The sequence below is a fragment of the Nicotiana tomentosiformis genome, chromosome 3 (assembly GCF_000390325.3).
Source record: "Nicotiana tomentosiformis chromosome 3, ASM39032v3, whole genome shotgun sequence".
NCBI lineage: Eukaryota > Viridiplantae > Streptophyta > Magnoliopsida > Solanales > Solanaceae > Nicotiana > Nicotiana tomentosiformis.
In genome coordinates this window covers 97,387,924-97,414,837 of record NC_090814.1, presented here as the reverse complement: position 1 = coordinate 97,414,837, position 26,914 = coordinate 97,387,924, and the positions used below count along the sequence as shown (strand labels likewise).

At 35.3% G+C, this 26,914-nt stretch overlaps 4 protein-coding genes across 9 annotated transcripts; 1 reads left to right on the top strand and 3 right to left on the bottom strand.

Annotated features, from left to right (window-relative positions):
* Window positions 1–5,214: 5,214 nt before the first annotated feature.
* On the bottom strand, window positions 5,215–11,362 carry LOC104106298 (mitotic-spindle organizing protein 1A-like). 6 transcript variants are annotated; one of them, XR_001971250.3, is made up of 4 exons: window positions 11,202–11,362; window positions 10,858–11,095; window positions 10,717–10,766; window positions 9,701–10,001 (listed from the first exon to the last, which is right to left on the bottom strand). XR_001971250.3 is itself a non-coding variant. In XM_009614814.4 (3 exons), exon 2 carries the CDS (start codon window positions 11,084–11,086, stop codon window positions 10,862–10,864), a length of 225 nt encoding a protein of 74 aa, XP_009613109.1. In that variant the 5' UTR covers window positions 11,087–11,095; window positions 11,202–11,362; the 3' UTR covers window positions 5,215–5,489; window positions 10,858–10,861. The 6 variants fall into 6 exon arrangements, 4 of the variants coding, with proteins under 4 accessions (XP_009613109.1, XP_018629729.1, XP_009613111.1 ...); XM_009614814.4 differs by lacking the exons at window positions 9,701–10,001; window positions 10,717–10,766 and adding an exon at window positions 5,215–5,489; XR_011414869.1 differs by having other exon boundaries at window positions 10,717–11,095.
* Window positions 5,388–6,425, bottom strand: LOC104106303 (inositol-tetrakisphosphate 1-kinase 2-like). Its single transcript, XM_009614820.1, has one exon. The coding sequence runs from the start codon at window positions 6,423–6,425 to the stop codon at window positions 5,388–5,390; it is 1,038 nt and encodes a 345-aa protein (XP_009613115.1).
* Window positions 11,363–12,394: 1,032 nt separating the features above from the next.
* Window positions 12,395–15,746, top strand: LOC104106300 (palmitoyl-acyl carrier protein thioesterase, chloroplastic-like). Its single transcript, XM_009614817.4, has 6 exons — window positions 12,395–13,071; window positions 13,591–13,724; window positions 14,113–14,226; window positions 14,425–14,602; window positions 14,941–15,009; window positions 15,285–15,746. The coding sequence occupies exons 1-6, from the start codon at window positions 12,643–12,645 to the stop codon at window positions 15,525–15,527; spliced, it is 1,167 nt and encodes a 388-aa protein (XP_009613112.1). The 5' UTR covers window positions 12,395–12,642; the 3' UTR covers window positions 15,528–15,746.
* A 6,765-nt stretch (window positions 15,747–22,511) lies between these two features.
* On the bottom strand, window positions 22,512–24,732 carry LOC104106301 (heavy metal-associated isoprenylated plant protein 7-like). Its single transcript, XM_009614818.4, has 5 exons — window positions 24,507–24,732; window positions 24,207–24,423; window positions 23,896–24,101; window positions 23,642–23,732; window positions 22,512–23,281 (listed from the first exon to the last, which is right to left on the bottom strand). Exons 1-5 carry the CDS (start codon window positions 24,513–24,515, stop codon window positions 22,809–22,811), a joined length of 996 nt encoding a protein of 331 aa, XP_009613113.1. The 5' UTR covers window positions 24,516–24,732; the 3' UTR covers window positions 22,512–22,808.
* Between the last annotated feature and the right edge of the window lie 2,182 nt (window positions 24,733–26,914).

The following is a 26,914-nucleotide window of genomic DNA, read 5'->3' as shown; positions in this document are numbered from 1 at the left end:
GTTCTTTGAACATTTTCGTCACCAGTATCTGGTAAGTTGCCCTCGCATTTTTCAGTCCAAAAGGCATGACCCTGTAGCAGTACGTCCCCTGGTGGGTGATGAAGGTGGTCTTTTCCTAGTCCGCTTCCTCCATAAGGATCTGGTTGTAGCCCGAGTAGGCATCCAGGAAACTCAGCAACTCATGTTCGGTTGTCGCGTCGATGAGTTGGTCGATATGAGGTAGTGAAAACGAATCCTTGGGGCAAGCTTTGTTCAGGTCGGTGAAATCCACGCACATCTGCCACTTGCCATTTTTCTTTTTTACCATGACCACGTTGGCAACCCATTGGGGGTACTTCGACTCTATGATAGAGCCATTTTCCAATAATTTTTCCACTTACTTCGTGCACTGCATCATTGATTACTGAATTGAACTTGCATCGAACCTGTCTTACCGAGGGATAGAGTGGATCGACGTTCAATCTATGTGTGGCGATCATTTTGGAATACCGGGCATATCTGCATGGCTAAAAGCAAACATGTTCGCGTTAGCAATTAAGAATTTGTGAAACTTACCTCGCTCTTGGAGTTTTTAGCCGATGTAAGCTTTCTTGGTGAGATCGTTGACATCTAGCTGAACGGGGTCGAGGTCCTCTATAGTCGATCCTGCGGCCTCGGCCACATCGGGGTCTTTGATGACGTCTTTGATGTCGTCGTCTACCGACCTCGACCATGTTGATTTCTATGCTTCTTTCTCTTTGTCTCTCATTTGCTGAGTGGTCGTGCAGTCTAGGGCGATGCGGTAGCATTCTTGAAATGTACGTTGTTCCCCGCGTATGCTGAATATCCCCCATGAAGTTGGAAATTTGATGACTTGGTACAAGCTGGAGGGTATAGCTCTCATGGTATGTATCCACGGTCACCCTATTATGGCGTTGTATGCCGTGTCCTGATCCATGGTGTGGAATGTGGTCTCCAGAGTGACGCCACCCACCAGGACGGGGAGTGTGATCTTGCCAGATGTTCGTTCAACTGCATTGTTAAAACCCATTAGTGTGATGCAGTGTGGTACTATCTTGTCCTCGAGTTTCATTTGTGTGAGTACTCGGGTATGGATAATACACGCGCCGTTTTCGCTATCTACCATAATCCGTATTACATCGGTATCTAAAATTCGTAAAGTAATAACAAGAGCGTTATAGTAAGGGAATGCCAAACCATTGGTATGACTTATCAAAGATGATACTTTCTTCGAGTTTGTAATACCGTTCATGTGCTATCGACCGTTTGAGCTTGTCGGTCGTGGTGAACTTTACACTGTTAATGGAAGCGTCATCTTCACCGCTGATGATCATGTGGATGGTGCGGGCTGGTGAGGGCGGCTTTGGCTGTCCTTGATGTTGTTCGCGCCCCCTGGCAAAGTTAGTTCTTCCCCGATCGCTCAGTAGCTCTTTGAGGTGCCCCTGTCGCAACATATTTACGACCTCCTATTTTAGGGCAATGCAATCTTCGATTTTGTGTCCTTGCTTTTGATGGAACTCGCAAAGGGCGTCTGATTTTCTGGTATTCGGGTCTGACCTCATCTTTTGCAGTCACTTCACCTTTGACCCGAGCTTCTCCAGGGCGTAGACAATCTCTGTAGGTGACACGCAAAAAATTATGAGCAGATAATAAAGGGGGCATACCTCTTTCATTCCGGTGAGTTCCTGTCCTTGACCGGGGTGGGCCTTCTTCATGGCGGGATGAGGGTATAGCGGTAGTTTTGACATATGGGAGATATCGGTCCCGGTTTGGCCGTAAGGTTGCCGGATCTCTTTTGATATCACTTCTCCGATCTTTTCTGGATTCTGCTTGTACTAAGGTCAGTCGATGAGTTGGCCCATTGAGGTCGTCTTCGTCTGCTCGAACCTCGGCACAGTATGCATTATTTATTTCGTCCCAAGTTTTTGTAGGGTATTTCATAAGCCCACTCAGTAATTTTCTTGTCGCTCTTGAACCATTTCTGTCCAGTCCATTTTGAAAAGCAGCCACCGCCATTCCTTCTGATACATTAGGCAAAGTCATTCTCACTCGGTTGAAACGGGCGAGAAAATCCCTAAGTCCTTCTCCTTGTGACTATTTGATAACAAAGATATCATTTACTCTCGCCTCAGCCTTTTTGGCTCTGGCGTGGGCCGTCACGAATTTATCGGCCATTTTCTCAAAAGTTTCGATGGAACGGGCTGGTAGTTGTGAGTACCAGGTTAGTGATAGAACGGGCTGGTAGTTGTGAGTCCTCCTCCTGTGAGGTTTTCGCAGAACTTCTTTAGCGGAACGGAGGATACTTGTTCCTTTGTGAGGTCGTTGACTTTCACGGCGGTGACGTAATGGGTCATATGATTTTCGGGTTCGGTCATGCCATCGTATATTTTCAAGTAGGGCGGCATTTTAAAAGTCTTCGGTATGGCGTGCGGGGCAGCGCCATCGCTATACGGCTGCTCGACGAACCGACCGGCATCTCTCTTCGGTAATAACTTAGGAGCGCCCGGTATTTTATCGACCCTTTCTTGGTGCTCTCTCATTTGGTCCTGAAGTGCCTTGTTCTCGTTTTTCATTCCTTCCATCCTTTTCAGAATGGTTGTGAGGGCTTCATTACTTGCATTATAAACAACATTGTGAGTGATACCTGTTGTTGCGAGCGAGGGGGGAAGTTGATCATGTTGCTCGTTCTCTGGTGGCATAGCATAGGTTCTCGCAGTTGCTACGACCGCGCCCTGAACGGACTTATGGAGGATGCTGGTCAATGTATCAGTTAGCCAGGCTTCAAGAAGCTTCTTTATCGCTGGCGGTGCCTCCTCTCCCATGGATGTGGAGGTTGTCTTGCCAAGGGATTTCATGATGCTATAGTGGGGGTGATCCACCTCGCCTAGGAGAGGCATTGGGCGTTGTGTCCTCGTCCACTGCTTCTGAGCTCTCGTAGATGATGTACATGAGGTTGGTTGGGAGGTCACTCATAATTCTTACTCTTTCTTCTCTGTTACCTGCCATGTTAGATCTATGCAAGTGGAGAGAAAAGGGTTTTTTTTACGTCAGCAATCAGTGTCAATTGTAGATCTAGAAGAAACTAAAAAGCTTAGCTAGAAAATCCCCACAGACGGCGCCAAATTATTCGACCAAGAAATATAATCTCCAGTTAAACTATTTAATTTATATAATGAAGGGTCAATTCTAGTTAAGGATAATGACTCTAGATATTAAGCGTAAGGATGCACGATAGATGGGATTGAGTCCGCATATGATTGATGACAATAAATATAAAATACTCTTGCAACAAGAACATTAAATGAGATATATCTAGCAATAAATGTCAATAAATGGCATTTATGTAAATAAAAAGAATGGTTCACGTGATAACGAATGGACAAGATGAATATTTTGCCTGACAATGGTGAATGACAGATAGATCCAAGATTTGCATGAACAATCCTTGGATCTTGTGGAAAAGTCAAGAATAATATGAACGAGAATCTTTATAAAAAGGTAGCCTTTGTGTTTTTATCTGAAAAGGAGTCTTCTTCTCAAAAGTCTTCTTATTAGAAAAATATGACATGCCCTTATCATTGTCTCTTCTTTCTATTTATATAGGCCCATTTTTTTAGAAAACCCTAATAGTACAAACACCGGAAATATTCACTAGAATATTCCCCTTTTTAATACTCTATTGTGACAAATTAGTCGTTACAAGTCTTATCACTAATAATCGATCTCGACCTCGCCCCTTGTTGACATTTTGACTGCAATCTCTATTGATATCTCGATCGCGGCATATATCGACACCGCGGCCATTAATCTCGCTATGGCTTAGGCGAGCTCGACCGATGAGATTCATTAATGCCATTTTATGCTAAATATTCCAAGGGCAGATTTTTGGCCTATGCAATATTGCTTCTTGATTGTATTAGTAATCTAGAAGCGGTTTTTATCACCTTTTTAAACGTAATTAACCTAGACGTCAAACAGGTTCTGCAATTTAAGCCGTCCATTTCAACTTTAAGTTTGGAACGTATATATATAGGACCAGAAACATTGTCGTGTATTTGACATCTTTTATGCCTCATGCATATATATCGTTTATGCAGATTTCATGCTTTAGCTGTGTGTAATGAACAAATTCCCTGCTGCTACTAGTTTTGAATATTATAACTTATAAGGTATCTAAGAATGCAAATGTTCAATATCGAATATCATCTTGAGCTATCAATTTTCTAAATATTCTTAAACATTTAGCTTTTCAAGATATTCTTAAACCGCATGGGTTGGCTGAGTTGGTTGGGTGAGTGGTTTCTCACATGGCAGACCTAGAATCGATTCCCCTCACCAGCAGCCTCCTCAGTCAGGACTCATCGCATCGGGCTTGCCTAGTGCGGTTTACGAGCTATTGCACATACCCAGTGCGCGCCCAAAGAGTAGTGGCTGCGAGTTTCCATGGGATATATATATATAAAGAAAGAATTAATTAATTCGTTGCTATGACAACTTTAAGCGCGTCAAAGAGGTTATCTATTATTTAAGGTATTATTTATGCAGGTTACATTCTTTAGCTTTGTGAAATGAATAAATTCCCTACAATTGTATTGGATATTATAAGACATCTAAGAATGCAAATGTTCACATCGAATGTCATTTTGAGCTATCATCAATTTTCCATATTTTTGGCTTCTCAACATAGAAAAAAAGAAAGAAAGAATTAGTTCGTTGCTGAAGAGTGCATGCGGGTGTGCTTTTTCTTCTTTCAGCACTTCTGGTGAAAAGAGTGAAAACTACAAGGAAATGACTGAAAGAAGAAAAATTAGAATCGCCATTGAACTAAGATAATGTTTTTTGGGATTTAGCTCTTCTTAATTATGCCTCTAATCATGGCCCTATTACTCAACCTAGACTATATCTTTTGAATATACAAAGATGCAATCGCATTAATTAAGTCTGTGATTCTGAGTTTAATTTTAGTTAACATATGGTCTGTAAAACAAGAAATTCCATTAAATGGGATCTTTACACAATTAGCCGCCAAATTCACTGTTTATTTTTGTTAGTACATAGATTATGAACTAATTATACATATATTGTACTTGGATTATACATATATTATATATTCGCTGACTATTTTTAGTTTAAGCGACTAGATGAGCGGTTATTAACTAGGCCAATTTTTCGTGATAAAGTATCATACAAACCAACTAATCCTACACCAACCCATTGTCAAACAATTTTATTGAAATTAGGCTCTTCAATCCACATATTTGCCTAGCATACATTACATGCAAGTCCAATACAACGAAATAAAAAGAGTAAAAGCCCAATATCTCAATCGGTACTTTATTCTAAATTGGTGACCAAATATGTAGAACAGCTAGGAGAGATTGTGACCATTAATTAGAATCTGTCTCATGAGTCTTATTCTGAGCATTAGAATCTGCCTCATGTGTCTCATTCTCTAGCTGGTCCAAATTACCAGCCTCTCTTCTTCGCTTCTGTTGTGCAATATCAAGAAAACAAGGAGTCAACATAGTTTCATATTCAGGTACCTTAGCATAACCAGGGAAGTAATTAATATCAATAATAAGATATCGATTTCCAACTCTACTATCCCTTATCATATCATAGTTAAAAAGATGCAGATTCATAGCATGCCTCAGCTTATTAGACACTTCATTTATGAATCCCATTGGAGGCATCTCCGCCGCTTCCATCATTTTTGCAAGACTCTCATCACTCTGTTCTTGATCAGCAAAGTAAGATATCATAGAAAACGGTATTAAACTCTCTGAATTTCCCATTTTCTCCTCAGAAATATCAGCCAACGATTTCCTTTTAACACATTTCACGTGATCACCTGCTACATAAACCTTTAATATAACTCCCCCGTGGTTCACGAATTCCTGTAATACAATTGGTGGTTTAATTCCGTTTAATCCGTCTTTGTTTAAGACTAAATACATCTGATGAGCATCAGCTGTGGCATTGGCGAGCATCGTCTTGGCAATTATGGGAAATTTTAACCCCTCACGAGTGACAACGTCATGCAATGATAATTCAGAATCGTTTGAATTAACGAAAGCTTGCAGGGGAATACCAAGATTCTCCATTTTCAATTGACTGACTACGTCGAGCATGGATACTCGATTGTGTAGTGTCTCGATTGATTCGATTGGGTCGACGATTATGGAAGTTGGGTTTTTGAGGGAAAATTCTTCTAACTGTTTCTTCCATTCTGAGTCGTAGAGTTTGTGAAAGACAGAGTCAAAGGGACCTTGTTCGACCAATGGTTTGTCGATATCGATAGGAATGAGATCAACGCCTTGTTCTTTGGCGTGAATGAGGAGAGAATCTTGAATAAAGCTGCTGACACTTCTGGGTGCAAGAGCGTAACCAATTCGAAACCTCTTTCCAGTTACTGATTCAGACATGGCTGCACAAAGAGGAAGATATATAGAAATGGTGAAACAAGAGAAAGATTTTATTTAAGGAGAGGATTTTAGAGATTGAAGTTTAGTGAGTGTGGTGTATGGCATTGGTATTGGGAGTGTATTTATGGACATGCAGAGGAAGCACAATATGGTAATAAGAAATGGAGTAGTTAACTTTTTTAAAAGCAAAAGACGACATGCATGGCAATCGAAAATAGCTACCTTTGTTTAATGATTGTAATTTGGAATAATAATTAGGTAGCTACGTTGTAAAGTGTAATTAAGTGCGAATAAGCAAAAGAAAAGATGTCAATAGAAATAAAATTAATTTAGCTTTTGTTTAAAGCGAAAGTGCGAATAAGCATATTACAACATAGCAATAGTAGAAAATAGATAGCTTGTTGTTTTTAAACTATAAATAGGAATAAGAAGATGAACAACATGCAATATTCAATAAATGGCTTTGTTCAAAGTGTACCTTGAGATTATCAAAAGGATGAGAATTCACGTGGAGCTGCACTAGGAAAGAGAAGATTTGGGAATCCCCACTTTTATTTTCTCTATATGTTTTAAATTGTATTTGGCCGTCCTTTACTTTGTCACTTTGCAATGATGCATGCAATAGAGTGAAGAAAGGAAAAAACGAGGCATGCAATAGAAATAGAAAGTTTTTTAAAAAAATAAAAGTATATATAACTGTAAAAATAAGTAAATGTGTGAGAATATGCCCACGCGGTGGAAAGATGCTGTTGATTTTCCAGTCTCGCACCAACGTTAGTTTTCCTCAGGCTGCGTCAAATTTTGTCTAATTGTAATTCGCTCAACATGTGATATGTCAATTTCAGTGCAACTCGTTCAACATATGATATGTCAATTTCAGTATAATTCAAATTAATCCATCTTCAGTTTGAGTTAAATTGACCCTATCAAATTGTTCAAGTAAATACGATTTGATTATTTATTAAAAAAATAAAAGTAAACAACCAAATAAAAAATAATATTCAGTTAAGTTAGACGATGACTCGTTGTTTAGCAGGTTAGCTCAAATTAAACTCGGCATTTGAACCTAACAAAATTTAGATGACTTGACTTGTGACACATTTATTGACAAAATCTATTTTAACCTACCCTTATTTAGCCAAACCTCCACCCAAATTGACACCCCCACTTGGTTTCTATAGAAACTACCAAACCAACCATGTTAAACTTAAACGATGATTTAAGTTTGGTTTAGCCAAATCTTACCTTAAAGATTAAAAGGACATGTTTACCACGAGGTAGGCACGTATACGCAAAAGCTTGTCGCTATAGTATTGAGTAAAGAAATAATTGTTCCCTAATTGAAAAAGAAAGGCCATAGTAAATAGCAGTTTGACTAACCATGTTGTCACTCTATAATTCACTAAAGCAAATCTGACTAACTAAAAATAGTTAATGAAAATTGAACTTGAATATTGTGTATTGTTCTTGGAAAAAGTAAGGAATCTTGAGTACAGTTTGAAATCTATTGTATCTTTCATTAAAACAATAAATTTATATTTAACAACTATGAATACGTGGAGATCGAGAATTATGGTAGAAGGTTAGTAGATAGATGACAGTTTCCCCCTTTCTTTACCAGTAGTATTAGTAGCTCTTTTGTATTTTCATATTCTTAGATCTCTATCACATCATGTTGTTTCGTTTGCTTTAGTTATCGTATCTTACTATTGTTACTATTTGTACTACTTTTTTTCTTCTTTTTCATTTTTTTCTTTTTCTTCTCACCTTTAAAGAAAGATACCACTACTTCGCCTCTTTGTTGGACCGCCGGCACGAACACAGTGGTCTCTAACCAGGACTAGGAACCAAGTCGAATTTGGATCTTGACATGTCGGTGGTTTTTAACCGTAGGCATTTTGCCAGAAAGTTGGTGGGCTTATCATGAATTAGGTGGTCTATCGTAAACAATCTCTCTACCTTCACTAAGTAGGGGTAAGGTCTACGTACACACTACCCTCCTCAGACCTCACATATGAGATTAAACTGGGTTTGTTGTTTTAATTCTTGTACCCCCCCACCCCAAAACCCCGCCTTAAAAAAAATTCCATCCAAGACTAGGAGAATGATCGAGCAAAGGTCAACAACTGCAACCATCGATTCCACAATCGGCTAATCAATTCAAAGCAAAAATGATATTCATTCTCAAAGTAGAGGAATATACTAGTTTCATGCACTAACGAACCAAATTTTGTCTCAGCATAGTTGCGTATACGTTATGCTATGCACGATTCTGTCTATCGTGATTTGAACCCAGGGCTCGTGTTCACAAAACCAATTAAGAGTCCATTGGGATGAAAAAGTACAAGAAATTTGTTTACCTCAACTCTCCGCAGCAAGCTCTGCAGTTTCTACTACTTTAAGATGCAAAAGGTTTTCCATTTCTTTCCTATTCCTTTAGTGTTTCCCCCTAGTTCTTTAGCTTTTCATTGTTGGCAAAACGCAAAACTGTGGAGGACATTACTTAGTCATCCTATACTGACCATTGACCTAGATCAACAAAATCATTCTTTTACAAGAACCACAGAAAAGCAATAATGAAGCAACAAATCTCTCAATAATGATCAGGGATGATGATATATACCAGCTCCTGCCTCACCATTTCTCCAAGCTCCAGAGCAACACATCGTATTTCTATGACCAAAACTTGTTATGGGGAATTGGGTATTTTATAATCTTCCAAAAACTGATGCCAAGTTCTTATGTTGCAGTGAGGTGTGTTATTTCCCATGTAAACCAAGAATGACAAAACTGATACACTAAATTATTTGGCCATTGAGCAATTCTTACTGTTTAACCATTGTAGACGGGCTATTATCTAGATTGGAATCGTGTGTGTGTGTGTGTGTGTGAAAGAGAGAGAGAGAGAGAGAGAGAGAGAGAGACCAAAGGCACTTCTGTGAAATTCTCTTGCACGCCCAGAGATGTAGTTACAAATAACGCAAGCTCACATATTATAATGCATACTATCAGTTCATTTCAGTTACGTAGCTTTTAGATAGATAGCCACGTCTGATGAGCAACTAATGTTACAATAGAAGGAAAGGATACACGCTTAGGAGACGATATCTTTAGCAGATAGATCATGTCTAATGATTCTTATTTTATGTCAATTTGCTTTTTTTTGCGTGATTACATGAGCTAGCTGTTTATAGGAACCCACAGAAGGAGGAAGTACTTTTGGTCAGAACGAATCATATAAAGCTGGGTGACGTCCATTGAGAAGACAAACAAGCTCATACCTCAAAATCATTCATATGTTTTCAGTGACACCAATTTGATACTACATTTTGTATATGTGCTATCAGACTCTGCAAGAATGCCTTTGCATACACAAGATCATGCATCAGTCTCTTGCTAGTTCAAAGTCTACATGGTAATCAAGAGAGTGCAAGATGAAGTGGAACTGATCCAGATATGAGAAGTTTAAAGTACTTTACTGTGATCTTCAAAATGAGACAATACTTGAACTATGACTCAATGCGACTTCAAGGAGTTACTTCAGTTCACAGTTCATTACTTCAATATAGCTCTTCCCTGACAAACGGTTGTACCATTTATTTTAAATCGTAAACTAAACTTATCGCAACCATGTTGAGGAGGAGATAAACATCCATGTTCGAGAACAAGATGTTTAGCATTCCAAGGGTAAAAGCACAAATAAACGCACAACCAAAGATGAGAAGGCCAACATTTTCGAGAGTACATCCCAATTGCAGAAGTTGAATATGAGACTGAATATGGAACAAAGAACCTGTAGTCCTTATCGAGTTTTATAATGTTCATCAAATAGATTCCTAACCCATCAAATAATAAGGGACATGTCTCTTCACTATAGAAAATGAATAAACCATGTGGTAGATTATAAGGCAGCACAACATAGCAGTAGACGATACATGTAGATAATACACGAAAAAATCTAGCAAAGCAATTCCAACTCAGACAACATAGCATGTGGACAATACATGTTTAAACAACTCTCATTCTAAAAATCTAGCAAAGCAATTCCAATCTAGATAATAGCCCGTCTACAATGTTTAAACAGTAACAATTGCTCAATAGCCAAATAATTTAGTGTCTCAGCTTGTCATTCTTGGTTTACATGGGAAATAACACACCTCACTGCAACTTAAGAACTTGGCATCAGCTTTTTAATTGAGCCAGTTAGCATATTATATTTTACCCAAATTTTTGGATTGAACCACAAATCCTTTACACTAGAAACAAAGTCAATAATTATCAGCTAATGTACATTACAAGAACATACAGTCAGTAAAAACAGAAGAGCATATCCAAATAAGCCTGTAAATCATACATTGTTTAATACCCCAAAAATGCCCATGAATTTGATAATTCCACTAACAGTAATTTGAGTGGTATTTTAAATATTAACCTGACTAAGGCAATGATGGAGCCAACGTCCATTGTTGAGAAGAAGAAGAGGGGGTTTCTTGGCGAAGCTCCTTAATAACAGCAGCCAATGCCTCAGGGTTAAAACCCAAATCGCAGAGGGAAATCAGAACAGAGAGAGTGTGACGATCGAGGCCTGTGTCCAGAATATTTGACATATGAAATACCAGCTCTAGAGAATCACGTGCTGTACGTGCAGCCTCCGGATCCATTTCGACAGTCTGTAAAGCCAAATTCTTGAACATAAGAAGTTGAAAACTAACCAGGATTTAGACAACTAAAATATTTAAATTAGAGTCTAAATGGAATGGGGAACCGAAAATTTACTTGGGAATTTGCTTCCTTTCAGTGAATCGAGGATAAGAACGTTGCTGCTTCAAAATAGCTGCACTGCGAACGGGCAAAGATTTGGGCGGATTTCCGTTTAGACGATATGTATTTGGACTTGGGGACTGGTTTTCTTTTTCTTTTTTTTTGTTCTTTTCTCTTTTACATAAGTAGTCCCTTAAATTATAGAAGTACTCTATTTTTACTAGATTTTAAAGAATTTTGTTGGTGCTGTTAGGATGGACTAAAATTGCTGATTGAACAAACTTCAAACTTAAGTACAGTACTAATAGGGTTAAGAAAATTAATTATTTTCGTAACTTTGGAAATGGAGTGTGTTTTTTTTTAAAAAGCCAAATGGATTTCTAACTTTCCCTGCTTGGTCTCATCCAGATAGTACTCCATTCATTTTAACAGATAGTATTTCATTCATTTTAAAAGGAGAAAAATCAGTTTACGTGGCATTTATGTGATTTTATTTCTCTTTAATTTATTATTAAAAGAATGACTTATTATTTTGCCCTTGAACTATGCCGAAATAGAACAGCTTTATCCTACGTTAACAAAGTTCTAGGTTAACGGCATTAGCATAGGAGGCAAATTTAGAATTCTCATAAAGTTCAAGGACAAACTCTCTCAATTTAACCCTATTGAACTAATGAACTTTCGACTTTCAAAACTTATACGAATCATATTAATCAACTTTGAATGATCTCAAATTTTGCATGTAAGTTCCAAATGATATAATAGACCTATTCTAATTTTCGGAACCAAAATTCGAACCCAATATCTACAAAGTCAACTCTCGATCAAATTTATTAACCTCCCAAACTTTTAAAGATAAATTTGTTTAAATCCTAAACTCTAAACAGTTTCATTTAAATCCAACTGAAGGTAATTAAGTATCACTAACTATGAATAACATATAAAAGAGGAAAAATACATGTCAAAGTACATCAAATGTGAGCATTTTTTATTTCTGTCAAATAAAGCTATTTGAATATATCTACAATTCCTTCTGTAACCATTATCCTTGTACTTGAAAATCCAAAGGGTTAGCACAATTTAAGCAAACCACAAAAGGAAGACCGACTAATTTTGCGTGTAAGCTTGTGATGGAGAAGTAAACTCTCCAATTTTTCTTGTCTACTCAAAACAGGTGGTTGAGCTGCAAAATCCCTTCCCCTTCCTTCTTTTCCTCTACATATCTCTCTCTTTAATTCCATATAATAATTAACAAGCCTTAATTAATTAAACAACTCATCGTTTCCTTTTCCTTTTATTCAATTCCTCTCACTCTCGCATTCATGTATATTACTTTCCTGCAAAGTTGTTATACCTAGGTCACCTACCCAAGATTAATTTATGTGTTTTATTTATTGTTTCCATTTGAAGACAAATGATATTGTAGGACTAAAGTTACAACGAAGAACAACGTAAAATGGCAATGATGATCAAAGATGTAAGCTTGCATTATCCGAATAATTTGTCAAAAACTGAGCAGGAGAATGAAGGGTTGGCTTGTATTCAGAATTTGAAATTTGGATCTTTGAATCCTAAGAAAGGCAATGGGAGAACGATTTTGAAGGTGATAAACGCGAGCAAGAGCAGTTCTAGGAATCAACACACAATTAATGGGAAGAAAATAAATGGTGTGCATGTTGAGGAGTATCCATATTTAGGGCAAAGGGGCAATGATAATAATAATGTAGTAATTGAGAAAACAGAAGGATCATCAAATAATTCACTCTATCTTCTAGGGAATTTTGTGGATGATAGGTTTGTGTATAGACAATCCTTTGTGATTAGGTCTTATGAAATTGGACCTGATAAGACTGCTACCATGGAAACTATCATGAATCTCCTCCAGGTTGGTCCCATTTTCTTTTTAAATTTATTTATTTATTGAATTCTTTTTCATCGTGGCATTGAGGGAAGCTTGCGCGACCTTTGGCTATTGTTTCATTAGGCGCATGTTACCTCCTACTAGAACAAAATAAGGCAAGTCACTTCACACAGGTTTAGGCGGATGGGGAGAAACCTCTTATTAGTTTTTCTATAGTGGAATTTGAATCCCAATCGAGAGCGGAGCTAGATAGGAATAAGGATATTCATTGAATCCCCTTCATCGAAAAAGTTCTAGTTTAATGAAAAAGGAGTTCAAAGATTGCTTTTGATCACGGGTCAAATCCTAGGTGTGACATTATAGTGTATTTTTGAATCCTCTCGTATAAATTTTTGGATTCGCCACTGGCCCTAAATATGTTATGGTTTTCTCTCGTTTTATTAAACTTAAACACACCTTTGGCCTTATGGTGCTTCTTTTAAATTTGTTTTGGTTAAGTACTCATGGAAGAATTCATGTTATAAATGTCACAATATATTGCAGGAGACAGCTCTAAATCATGTGGCAAGCTCAGGGGTTGGGGGTAATGGATTTGGGGCTACCCGAGAAATGAGTCTTAGGAAACTCATTTGGGTGGTCACTCGCATACAGATCCAAGTTGAACAATATAGCTCCTGGTATTGCTCTTTTTCACTCTTTCCATTCTTCATATTTTCATTGTAAGATAAAGGTAGCAATTTTTCACCTTCTGCTTCAAGTTTCTTGTATCTAATGAAGTAATGAACAATTTGCAAACATAAATGAAAAACATGGTCATTCAACTTTGAATGACTTTTATGTGACACAAATAGAAAAGTAACTTTTGTGTTACAAACTCAAAGTTAAATGATTTTTATGTGACAAAAAATAGAAAACTGACTTTTATGTGACAAACTCAAAGTTGAATGATCACCGGTGAAATTTACTCTAATACTTGATGGCAAACTTTTCATGGTAAAAGCAAAAGATATTACAATTTTAAATCAAAACTGCAGTCACTAACTGAGGCTTTTCAAAAAATTACAGGGGAGATGTGGTAGAAATAGATACATGGGTAGATGCAGCAGGTAAAAATGGAATGAGGAGGGACTGGATCATTCGTGACTCCAACACTCGCAACATCATCACAAAAGCAACAAGGTATATAAAAACTTGTCAAACTATAAGTTACGGGTTCGAGCCGTAAAATCAGCCAAAGATACTTGTATCACGGTAGGCTGCAGCCGTTTCTGGCCGCTGCGTGAATGCTTAATGCTTCATGCATCGGGCTATCTTTTTTTTTTCTTTTTAATATGATGAGTATTAAAAAAGATACACTATATATGTGGTATTTTGCAGCACATGGGTGATTATGAACAGAGAAACAAGAAAGTTATCAAAAATACCTGAGCAGGTGAAAGCAGAAGTTCAACCTTTCTACATCAACAGATGCGCAATTCCTACTGAACAAACTGATTCTGAAAAGATTGAGAAACTCACTGATGAAACCGCGGAAATTATCAGTTCTGGCTTAGCTGTAAGAAACTAAAATCATATTCCCCAAAGAAAAAGATGTTTGATATACTCCCTCCGTTCCAGTTTATGTGAACCTATTTACTTTTTGGTCCGTTCCAAAAAGAATGAACCCTTTCTAAATTTGGAAATAATTTTACTTAAACTTACAATTCTACCCTTAATGAGAAGCTTTTATAACCACACAAATACTCTGGGCCCTTTTTGACTTGTTTAGGACCACAAATTCCAAAAATCTTCATTTTTTCTTAAACTCCGTGCTCAATCAAACAGGTTCACATAAATTGGAACAGAGGGCTAGAGTTCATAACCTTAACCAGTCATGTCTGATTTTGATTTTAGCCGCGATGGAGCGACATGGATGCAAACCAACATGTGAACAATGTCAAATATATTGGATGGATTTTGGAGGTAAAATCCTTTCACTAGGGTGTCACGGTTTTAAACGTATATCCAAGTATCCTATAGGATATACCTTATATACACTGTCCATTTCTTTTGCACTAGACTAGAAGTATATTTCATGTTGTAGCAGGTTACTTAGTTTATTTTTCATTTCATGTACAAGATAAGTAAACTGAGAGTGTAAAATTCTTTAGTGTAGAGAAATTAAACTTCTATCCTATAACGTTTAAAGTTACCACTCATTCATGTTTGAACGGAATGACAACAATCTTTGTCTGCAGAGTGTGCCCATAAATGTATTAGAAGAGTACAACCTAATGAGCTTAACATTAGAGTATCGACGGGAATGTCGCTTGTCAAATGTGCTGCAATCTATGACAAGTATGAGAGAAATAGCAACAGCAGCAGCAGCTAGTGAAAATGATGGAGTTAGTGCAGATAAGGAATGCACACATCTGATTCGCATGGAAGAGGATCGAGCGGAGGTAGTTCGAGCCAGGTCTATATGGCAGACTAAGCAGTGATTTAATTGTATCTAGTGCTATTCTTCACTGTGTATCTTCTTCTTCTTTGTTTCTACGTAATTAATTAGAGAATGTATAAGTTGTTTCTCTTCTTAGATCAGGAGCGGATCCACTTTTTCGGCAATGGATGCTGGTGTCCTATTGCCTTTAACTCGGACAATATTAGTATGTATTCATGCACATTTTGTATTTAAAAAGAAAACATATTTATTTGTAGCATTTCATTCTGTTCTTGCTAACTGTTTTTCGGATTCCATTTCTTATCTTCTCATGTGCTGATGGAACTATTAAATAATTTCAGAATTGATAACCATATATTGTGAAGGCATGGAATTTTCATATTTGGGTTGTGTGCAATATTTGGGCTTTAATCAATTTAATGGGTCCATAATAATTTTTGTTTGCCTGTGAGGTTGTGACTATTTGTAGAATATGGCAGGACAGTTCAATTGACAAGACGAGGTATCCAATTAGTGATCACATTTCTGTCACAAAGAAAGAAAAAAAAAAGATTAGTGGCATTGATCAATGATCATGTTTTTTTGCTTATTTATCTTATAAAAAGAGTTGTTTATATTTTTCTGGTTCAAATGAAACTGTCTAGAGTCCATTTTGGAGTGTTAATTGACTAATTCTTTACATTAAATCTTGTAAGGGGCAGAATTACTTTAAAGTACGAGTAAACACGTGTTACAGTCAAATGATTTAAAAGAATAATAGAGAAATACTGTATACAAAAACAAATCTCGATAAATGGGCAAATACTTAAAGACACTACATAAAATTAAGGAGAAAATTCAGAATAGCAGAAAGAAAAATACAGAAACCAACTAAAATATTGAGGGAACGTATACCCCTGTTGTTCTTTGATCATGAGTTCAGGACCATACTTTTTTGTCTTGCTATTTATTTATTTCGTCTGATTCTGATAGCAGGAGATAAATGAGGTGCAACTACAAAAATATTTAAAAAAAAACGAAATGAAGCTCGGGATTAAAGTAAGATTTTTTAAATCAATTTTATATATCTGAAGTATGAAATAAATTAGAAGTAATTCCTAAGACGAATACAAAGAAAATTATACGACTTTTTAAATTATATTAAATTATATGTATTCCCCTTTTAAAAATGAAAACACTTACTGTATATTATAGATAAAGTAAAATATACTTTGTATTTACTGTTTATATCAAATCAATATAAGCGTAATCGCATTATGGTTGAAAGAATTTTCCCTAAAATATGGGGGCTTTCTTGAAAATTTTGAAACACTTTTTTTTTTTGGGTTGAAAACAAAGTCAGGTGAAAAAAGACGAGGAAAAGACAAAATATTGTAAAAGCGTCAAATGATTAAAATGCAATTATGTCGCACTCACGTGGGTTAGTCCAGCAAATTTCCTCCGGCCCATAAGTTGGGGGCCCGGCATACTGCAATGATATACTGCTGCTCGCCCCATGCTACAACGTATCACGTTTATATAAATAAATACTCACGTTCTAATTTGTAAATACACTCAAACCTCTCTATAACAGTCTCGTTTGTTTCTAATATTTTTAAATATTATAATAAAATATTATTATATAAAACATATATTATAACATAACATAAAAATTAATTTCGAAAAAAATTGAACTTTTATATTAAAGTATTGTTATATATAGATATTATTATAAAGAGATATCATTTTACCTTAATTCTTACCTTTTGAAAAGCTAAATTCTTTTAAGTAATAATAAACCTAGAGAAATAATGTGATGGGTCTTTCACACCATCTACGTCAATTAATTTATGTAAACGTTTCGTTTACTTTGCGAAGAACAATCACGAGGTGAATTTGTATTGTATCAGCTTCAAACTTATGTGAATTTTTAATAATTTTTTACTAGTATGAAAATTGTTAGAATCGGTCGTTTATTATCATGCCAAAAGTTATAGTTGATAGCAATATCGTAACTTTATTTCTTAACCAAGCATATCAACCAAGCGTCATGTTCCACTATAACTCCAATCCGGGTCACCTCAGCCTCATCATGGGCATTGCCATAGATAGGATGTTGGTGTTAACTAACAATCTCCATCCCAACACCTGCCTCATGCAGCATGACATCTACTATGATATCGCTTATTAGAATTCATTTTATACATCATTGCAAAAGGTATGGCTGATAACAAAGACATAACTTTATTTCTTAATCAGGCCCCAAACAAATGTCATATTCGATAATGACTCTAACCCGAGCCACCTCAGCCTTATCATAGATAGAATGTTGGCATTACCCCCACAAAAATTAATAAATAAGTAAATATTTAAGCATGATAAACGCCACCTAACTAAACTAAACAAGCTATTCTAAACCACAATATGGTGGGGGAAAAACAAGGTTGAAAAAAACTGTAGAAGATGAAGATGGTGGTTGTGTGGACCAAGCAGAAAGTAAAAGGCACATGGCGGCTTAAACTGACACAGCAGAGATGCTCTGAATTATGATGCCATCCTAACGCAATCTCATTTACAAACTTGCAGCCTGCTGCTAACTTCGAATCTAAACTACTCAACCTATTTTCTGATTACGGTTTTATCTTCATCAAACGAAGTAAATAGAAATAAAGTTATTAGAATGGAAAATATAGAAACAATTACGAGTTATTATTATAATAAAAATGAGAAAGAATAATAAGTAGGTTAAAGTTACAGTCCGAAGGAGACCGGGGGACAATGTAACTTCATAGCCATGGACCGAGTTAGAAGTCCGAAAACGTATTTGATCGAATTCAATAATTTTTTCTCATACAGTATATTTATATTAAAAATTATTAAATATAAATAAATATTAAATTTATAACAAAGTTACTAACACTTGATATAATCATTCTAAAATTTAGATAGCATAAAGTTGACATGCCAGCTCAAGCTCAATTCACGGCAAGAGGCTACAATGATTTGAAGTGAGATCGGTTCCCTGTTGGATTTTCCTTCTTCTTCCATTGATAATTAATTTTATGTTAAGTAGCCAATAGAAAGTCAAGATTATGTTGATTGTTTGACATGGATATTGTTTTTTTTCTTTAGCAAAAAAAGAATGTAAGATGACAGAGGGAACACAATGTTCATGGAAATCGTTCCATTTACTTGGTACGTATAATTTGGGAGCTTTTGGGATGCAAATTGATTGTAGATTAAGTGCTTAACTTCAGTACATTGAATGCATAAAATCTTTTTATACTTCCATATTAAAGCAACTCATAACAATAGATAATTGCATAAAATAAACCTAATTTGATGACATGAAAAAGAAAATAAACAGCCTAATGTAAGAGTACATAAGATTACCGAACTTTGATTTTGCAAGTCCTACACTTCATTTGATACTCTTTTCCCTTTTCCAAAGATTGTAAGTTTTTGTACCCTTCAAGTACGTTAAATTGAGCCGTGGAGTCTTGAAACTCTTCATTAAATTTTTCTTTATTTATTGCTTCCTTTCGTTCACTTTTACTTGTCATATTTTATTTTTTTGAGAGTCAAAATACATAAATTTTGACCAACGTTTTAATATATATTTTTTTATCATATTGATATGAGAAAAATTACAAATTATAATAATTTTCGTATAGTTTTTGAATATCTAAATTTTAATTTAGAAATATTAAAAAAATCTAATGCAATTTAACTTCAAAAATTAATCGAATTGACTCTCGAAAAATAAAACGTGACAAGTAAAATTGAACGGAATGAGTATTTGTGAAGGAAAAGACTAGGATTAGACGTAAATTGACCTACTGACATCCAATAAGATTGGTTTATTATTAGCAAGAATCTATTGCGTCAATATTTACTGGTAAAAGTTTTTATTTTTGAATTCGTTTAGTGCTTTGTGAGGTTGTAGTTATGTTTTAAACACTTCGAAATATTCTTTTCGGTGTTAAAATCATTTATCAATAAGTTTTTGATGCTCCTAGCTAGATTGTACCTATTTTATTTAAAAGACTGCTTTTTGTTAAAGGGATTATTCCTTCAGGTGTAAGAAAGTTTTTACATAATGAGATTATTTAAATCTCAACTGCAAGTAGGTGTTTTCACTAATATGAATTGGTAGAAAAAATAATAGCGAGGAATACATATAAGAGCAATCAATTTTTAAAGAGCATATAAAAGCTTTTATATCGTGATATAACTTCAACATTAATCACAACATATCAAGTATAATCCCACAAGTGAGATCTGAGAAGGGTAGTGTGTACTTAGATCTTCTCTTACGAAGGTAGAAAAATGATTTTCGATAGACCATCGGCTCAAAAAAAGCATAATTGCAACCGTTATCGAGATATAACTTAAATCATTTTTATTAAAAATGTACATCCGCGATTTTATGAAACTTCCCAGTTTACACTAATTAGCCAAAAGCAAAGAGGTACCAATTAGCTGATGCAAGCAATGCCGTGAATTTTTTCGATCAAAAGAGAAAGAGGATAACGAAGAAATTAGAGATGTGATGCAAGCATAGTTCTCCTTATTGACAAAAAATGTGACGAAGAGAACCAACTCTTTTCTTCAATTTGACTCCACAATTCGATCTCTTTTTTTCTCAATATTTACTTCGTCGTTTTGAGTGCTACCGTAACTATAATAGACAAAGACTTTTATGCATTTCGTCTCAATCAAGACTCCAATTGTTTACCCGTAAAATGGTACACTTAAATCTATACAAAGTTTCTAGATAAATAAATTAATTCGATCCCGAAATAATAAAATAATTAAATAAATATGCAATACTTAACCTTGAAATGAAGATAAAATCACGAAAAATGATAATTCCGGGCTCAACAGTGATGAAAATAAGAAACAAGAAAGTAAAATTATGTAAAGCTTTTGATCGATTATAGCGTAAATTTTCCAAAAAAAGTCGTGTCATTTACAATGAAAACAGAGCTCATTATTTATAGTTACGTCTAGGGAACAAGGTCTTAGCGTCGTGCCCTTCTTTAATATCAATTATGGGGGTCATCGATGAAGGTGTAACGGTGAGCATAAATGACAAATTCTCTGTAACGGACAGTGCACTAAATGCTGTGGAATATTCTCCATTAAATGCTACCGGTCGGAGGGTATTTGTTGCATCTTTACGAGTATCGTTCTTTCCGGTGACAAACGAGATAACTGTCTTCGGTTCTATATAACTTTCCCCGCCTTAAGTACCACGTGTCATTCTCTTAAGCGACCACGTATCGTAACGTATTTTACCGTGTATACCAATGTCCATCATCTTCCTCCCCACAATCAGAAACCACACCAACTACCTCAGTTTATTCAAGCAACAACTGGCTATAACATGAATATACATATATAGATGGATTTAAGTTATGTATATCCACTGGAATCGTAAAAATATTGTGCAATTTAACATGTGATAACATGTTATAAATTAGTACCATTTAATTATATTACCAAATTAATGTTTATTGCATAGGTTTACTTTTAGTTAACATATAAGTGACTTAATTGTATAAAAAAGATATGCACAATCTGTCAACACTTTTTAAAATTTTAATGTTATACTCTATTTACGTAATTTTCTACCGTAAAATCGAATTTAATCAAGTAGTAAAAAAACTAGTGAATTATGATATCATTGAAAGCAATGAAGCTTTTTTTAATCAATGTATAATCTTTGTATATGATTAAAAAAAAAATAATATGACCGGCTATTTGTGTAAAAATTCACTGCAAATTCCTAACCTTAATGTGTACCAATTTACATGAAATACCTCTACTTCAACTAGTTTCTTTTGTTGTTATCACTAATCATCTATTCAAACTTGGAATATATACTCCCGTTTAGAAAACAAGAGTAATTTATATATATATGCGACCCTATGAGATGACTTGAAGCCTAAAATGGTACTTGACGTTTGTAATATCTTATTCTAAAGTATTACGAAGATATAGTCAACACTCACAAGCGGTTAACAATTAAAATCAATTCATGGTTGACTAGCTTAAAAGAAAGAAAACATTATTTCTACATTGGATTGGTGGAATTAATGTCACGTTTTTTTGCGGAAAAGTTGCGATAAAACAGATCGTTGCTATTATAACATTTTGGGATAATACCAATGGCCAGGTAGTCACACTTCACAATTCCTAATAAACAAATGTTGGCAAGTGCGATCGAAATTTACTTTTGCAAACTTGAAATGTCTTTTTTTGGGTTATACCTTGTACCCGGTATCCGTATTCAAACCCGACTATATTCGGATTCGCGTCGTATAAGGCTCCATTCGGAGTAACCGCTCCCTACGAAGGATTTTTCATACTCAGGGCTCAAAGTGTTATACCCTGTGCCCGGTACCCGTATTCAAACCCGACTATATTCGGATTCGGGCCGTATAAGGCTCCATTCGGAGTAACCACTCCCTACATAGGAGTTTTCATACTCAGGGCTCAAATCCTCATTATCCGCTGCACCAAATTCATTGGTGGTGAAATGTCTATTCTATAGATAAGCTGAAAAGGTAGAAGTGATCACTACAAAATACAATTTAAAGGAAACAAGGGATATCATGATACAAGCAATTAGTGTGTTTGAAACTGAAAGGAACAAGAAAAATCACATTTTTATCATTTTAGAGAAATGCTCACCTCGTGAATGTATACATCAAATCTTTACCAACCTCCCATCTAACTGTTAATTTTCCGTTGAGAATTACTGGATTAAAGAATGACACTTCTTATTATACCTACTACCATATGCAACTACCAATGGATGTGACACTTTTAACAGCAGCTAATCCAAACCAACATTTCTCAATTTTTTTTAACATAAGACAAACAAAATCATGATTTTTGCTTTCGCTTTTCAAATTACCTTAGGCAAAATTAACTTAACCAAATTCACCCTCCCCACTTACCTCAAACAGCCATTTGTATTCTTTGTTGGTTTGGGGTGGGGTGGGGGTAGGGAAGATCTGCACTCAGAAGAAACAACTTGCAAGAATAAAGTACAACATTTAAAATTCTGCTAAATATACTATACTACTAGTATATACATACAACATTGATTATAGTATATAACAACAGGCTTATAATAGAGAAGAAAACCAGAAAAAAGTACAAAGTGCTCACAAAATTCTATAGTTTTTTGCCTGCAGACATATTACTAAAGGCCCCAGACAGGGCCACATGTAGAGCACAACCACAAGAAGTTGCAGAAATAGCCATGGACATTTCCCATGTGACCACAATTCCTTGTTTTTCCACATATACCCTTCATGTTTCTCCTAATTTACATCACAGAACATGCATTGGGATTCTCATCACTGAACATTTGTGGAGGATATGGATTATACATTTCATGGGCATATCTTTGAGGGTAAACCTGGTAATTCTGTGGGTAATTATAGTAAAACTCATTCTTCTTCATTTCTAATTTTGGGTCTTCTTGAACAGCCACCTCTTTACCTGAATCAGCCTCTTCACTGCCGCCGGCGGTGGCGGCGCCGCCATCTCCACCACCCTCTTTTTTCTCTTTAGTGTCTCCCTCTTCACCTTTTTTTGCTTCTTTTTCGCCTTCTTCTGCCTTCTTCTCTTCATTTCCTTCTTTGGGTTTTTCCTCTTCTTTCTTTTCTGGTTCTACTTTAACTATAACTGCCCTTTTCCCTGTTCTTTTGCTTACATAATCCACAAGTTGTGTTGCCTCAAATACCCCTTTTACTGTCACTTGTGAGTTCTTCAAGTCTGGTTCTGCATTCTCCACACCTTCAAAATTATAAATTTATGGTCAAATTGTTAATGCCAGTTGACAGATTCTAAAGATTCCTCAATTAATTTAACAAATGGACGTGATTAGTTGTTGACAGAATGTGTTTGAATTGACTTAAATTTGAATATATTGTAAAGAATGATTATATTATTCTAAATTAAAGACTGCACCGATTGCGAAAGATGCAGAGAATATAGAATCCTTAAAATACTGAATACTATTATAGAGATCCGAAAAAGGGAAAAGTGTAACAAAAGCATAATCAGACTAACAATTAGTTGCACCAAAAAATAAATCAAAAAGTTCTTACTAATTCATACAACCCCAAAATGGGAAAAAAGAAGAAAAAATCATACCTTTCATTCTTTGTATACGCCTTTTGATTTCTTGAGCACAAGCTTCACAATGCATGTGAACTTTCAGAACTACAATAATCACTTGGGGCGGCTGCAAAACAAACCAGAAATACCATATTCATTATCTTACCTTAAAAACTGATAAAAACCCAGAAGGGGAAAAGACTAAAGAGAGAAAAAGAGTCATATATAAAAAGAAACAACTCGCGTGAGAGATAAAAAGGAAAAAAAATTAAAGATTAAATTAAACAAACCTCCTCTTTTTTCTCTTCGGGTTTAACGACTTCTTTTTCCTCCGGTTTCTTTGGCTCTTCGGCCGGCGGTTTTGGGATCGGAGAGAGAAGCTCAACTTGACGGTGGCTCTTCTTTTGCACTCTCTCTAAAACCTTCAACGGATCTGCTTTTTCCCCTTTCACAACCACCTTATGTGTCTTGCAATCCGTGATAACATCCTCAACTCCTATATAAACACATTTAAATTACTACAAAAGACCCAAAGAGTAAATTCAAAAAAGGTTTTGTTTTTTCAGTGAAATCTTGAATTCAAACTAATAAATCTGCTTACCTTCGAAGCCTTTAAGGGATTTACGGACTTTACGAGCACAACCTTCACAATGCATGTACACTCTCAACACTATTTCTTGAGGTGGCGGTGGAGGTGCTGGTGTTTCTTCTTTGGTTTCCTCTGTTTTCTTTTCTTCCTTCTTTTCATTATCACCTTTTGGAGCCTCTTCCTTCTTCTCTTCCTCTGGTTTTTTCACTTCTTCTGGTTTCTTCTCTTCCTATATCCAAAAAAATCAGAAATCTCAAACCACAAAACCAAAACAAAAAAAAAAAACGAAAAGAGGTAGAGAGCAAAACAAACCTCGCCCATTGATGTTCTTGGATATGGATAGTGGTAACTGATAAGCTTAAAGAGAGAAAGAGAGAGATACTTAATTGTTTCTCTCTTTTTAAGTTTTTTTTTGTTTTTGTGAGAGTGTGAGTACTATTTGGTGTTATTCTCAAAAAAGTTCAAAAGGAAGTGGTGAGCACTGAGCATGGGCTAGTAATGACCATAGAGATCAACGAGGCACTAATTTTCGTCATCTAAAAAAGCACAAGTGGCGTGGCTTTTATATAGATGGCACGTGTGACGGACATATACTTTGCTATTAGTACTACTCACACTATAGTTCCAGAACATTACGTTGTTTCTTTTTTGATCCTGTGTGTGTGATTACGTATTCTTTCTTCTCACTGCATCATGGATTTTTATTTTTATTCCATTCATTTTTACGAATCAAGTATTCTAAAAATAAATTTTTATTATTATTTTTTACTTTAAAAAAAATAATTTATTTTTTTATTTTACACTTAGCATTTATTACTCTATTCAAATTTATTAAAATTATATATCAATTAATATATGTATTATGATAATTATGTATTTTATTTATTATTTTTTAGAGATGTGCAGAGTCAATAGTGAATAAATAAAAGTGAACGGAGAGGAATTCAGGAGCGGCTCGACATAATATGGGGCCTAAGGCGAAAATAAAAAGCGAGGCCTTAAATTTTTTTTAATTATTTGTTTTACTCTTATAATTTGATAAATTATAATTAGTTTTAATTATTGTCAATATCTAACCAATTTGTTTAATCTCCCTTGTGTTATCATGTTGAACTTTATTGATTTAGCTTTGAAAAACTTTTTTAACTGAGGAACAAATATAGAAATTATTAATGGTAATTGAATTAACACTTTTTACCTGATTGAGTTCGCCAATTAGAGTATTCTTCTACTTATATAAATATAAGTCGAAATAAATAATATTGTAGTAACTACTGGTATGGCACTCAAAGAATTAAAAAATATTTTTATAAACTAACATTGTAAGAAGACCGATTTAAGTTGGGATGAATTAAAGAAAGAAAATAACTAGTAATTAACTACAATTTAAAATGTGTATAACTTTTAGCTATAACTATTTTAAACAAATAATTTTAAATTCTATCAATAGTACATAATTATTAAATATTATATATATTATTTATAAAATTTGGGGCCTAAGTATTTTGGGGGCCTAAGGCCATTGCCTTAGTGGCCTTAGGCTTCGGCCGGCCTTGAGAGGGTGGCTATGTAGGATGTAACAAATTGGAATTTTCATTTTCCTAAGCTTAACAGAAATTGGTTAACTTTGTAAATATAATCTTTGACGTTGAGTGTTTTGTGTACTTTGTTAGACTTTTAGTCTGGTATTATTTTTGCTATTAAGAGAAAGTCTTATTGTAGCCCTTAAATTCTAATTGAACTCCAATTTGAAATTAATTTTAAATTATAGTCTTGGGCGGTCAATTTGGATCATTTTTCACGAAGAATTTGTGCACATAAATTTCACTCATTTTACGTTTATTATTGTAACGACCCGACTTGTCGTTTTAAGGATTAGTGTCTCGTTCAACGATTTAAGGTCATGAGCAACTTTGGGATGTGTATTATGACTTGCGTGTATGGTCGAGTTTGATTTTCGAATAATTCGGGTTAAATTAAAAGAACAATTCTTATTTTTGAAGCTTAAATGGAAAGAGTTGACCAAAGTTGGACTTATGAGTAAACGTCCCCGGAATAGAGTTTTGATTATTCCAATAGTTTCGTATGGTAATTTTGGAATTAGGAGTGTGTCCGAAAAATTATTTGGAAGCTCGTAGTTAAATTAGGCTTGAAATAGCGAAAATAGGAAGTTTAAGTTAGAAACTTGATCGGGGAGTTGACTTTTTGATATTGAGGTCGGAATCTAATTCTGAAAATTTTTATAGGTCTGTTACGTCATTTATGACCTGTGTACAAAATTTGAGGTCAATCGGACTTGATTTGATAGGTTTCGGCGTCGAATATAAAAGTTAAAATTTCTTAGTTTTATTAAGCTAGAAATAGGGTATGATTCGTGGTTTTAGCGTTGTTTTATGTGATTTGAGGTTTTGACTAAGTCCGTAAAATATTTTGAGACTTACTGGTATGTTCGGACGGGGTCCTGAGTGGCTCGGGTGAGTTTCGGACCATTTCTAGGCCATTTTTAGTTGGGGGGTTTTTGCCACAAAGATATGCATCGCGATCGCGGACAAACGATCACGATCAGGAAGAGCAATTTTGTTGTTTGGACACGGTGAGTCGCGATCGCGGAAGCCTTTTCGCGATTACGTAAAGGAAAATCCTGCTCCACTAACCCGGTTTTGAAAGCTTATATCTCGCAATCTATAACGAATTTGGAGATGATCCAAAAATAAAAGTTG

Coding starts and splice junctions, on each gene's coding strand:
- LOC104106303 (XM_009614820.1), bottom strand. CDS start 6,425: ATGTCTGAATCAGTAACTGGAAAGAGGTTTCGAATTGGTTACGCTCTT.
- LOC104106298 (XM_009614814.4), bottom strand. CDS start 11,086: ATGGATCCGGAGGCTGCACGTACAGCACGTGATTCTCTAGAGCTGGTA.
- LOC104106300 (XM_009614817.4), top strand. CDS start 12,643: ATGGCAATGATGATCAAAGATGTAAGCTTGCATTATCCGAATAATTTG. Junction 14,227..14,424: donor ATCATCACAAAAGCAACAAG/GTATATAAAAAC, acceptor GGTATTTTGCAG/CACATGGGTGATTATGAACA. Junction 14,603..14,940: donor TTATCAGTTCTGGCTTAGCT/GTAAGAAACTAA, acceptor TTTTGATTTTAG/CCGCGATGGAGCGACATGGA.
- LOC104106301 (XM_009614818.4), bottom strand. Junction 24,102..24,206: donor ATCCCTTAAAGGCTTCGAAG/GTAAGCAGATTT, acceptor GTGTTTATATAG/GAGTTGAGGATGTTATCACG. Junction 23,733..23,895: donor CCGAAGAGAAAAAAGAGGAG/GTTTGTTTAATT, acceptor TTTGTTTTGCAG/CCGCCCCAAGTGATTATTGT.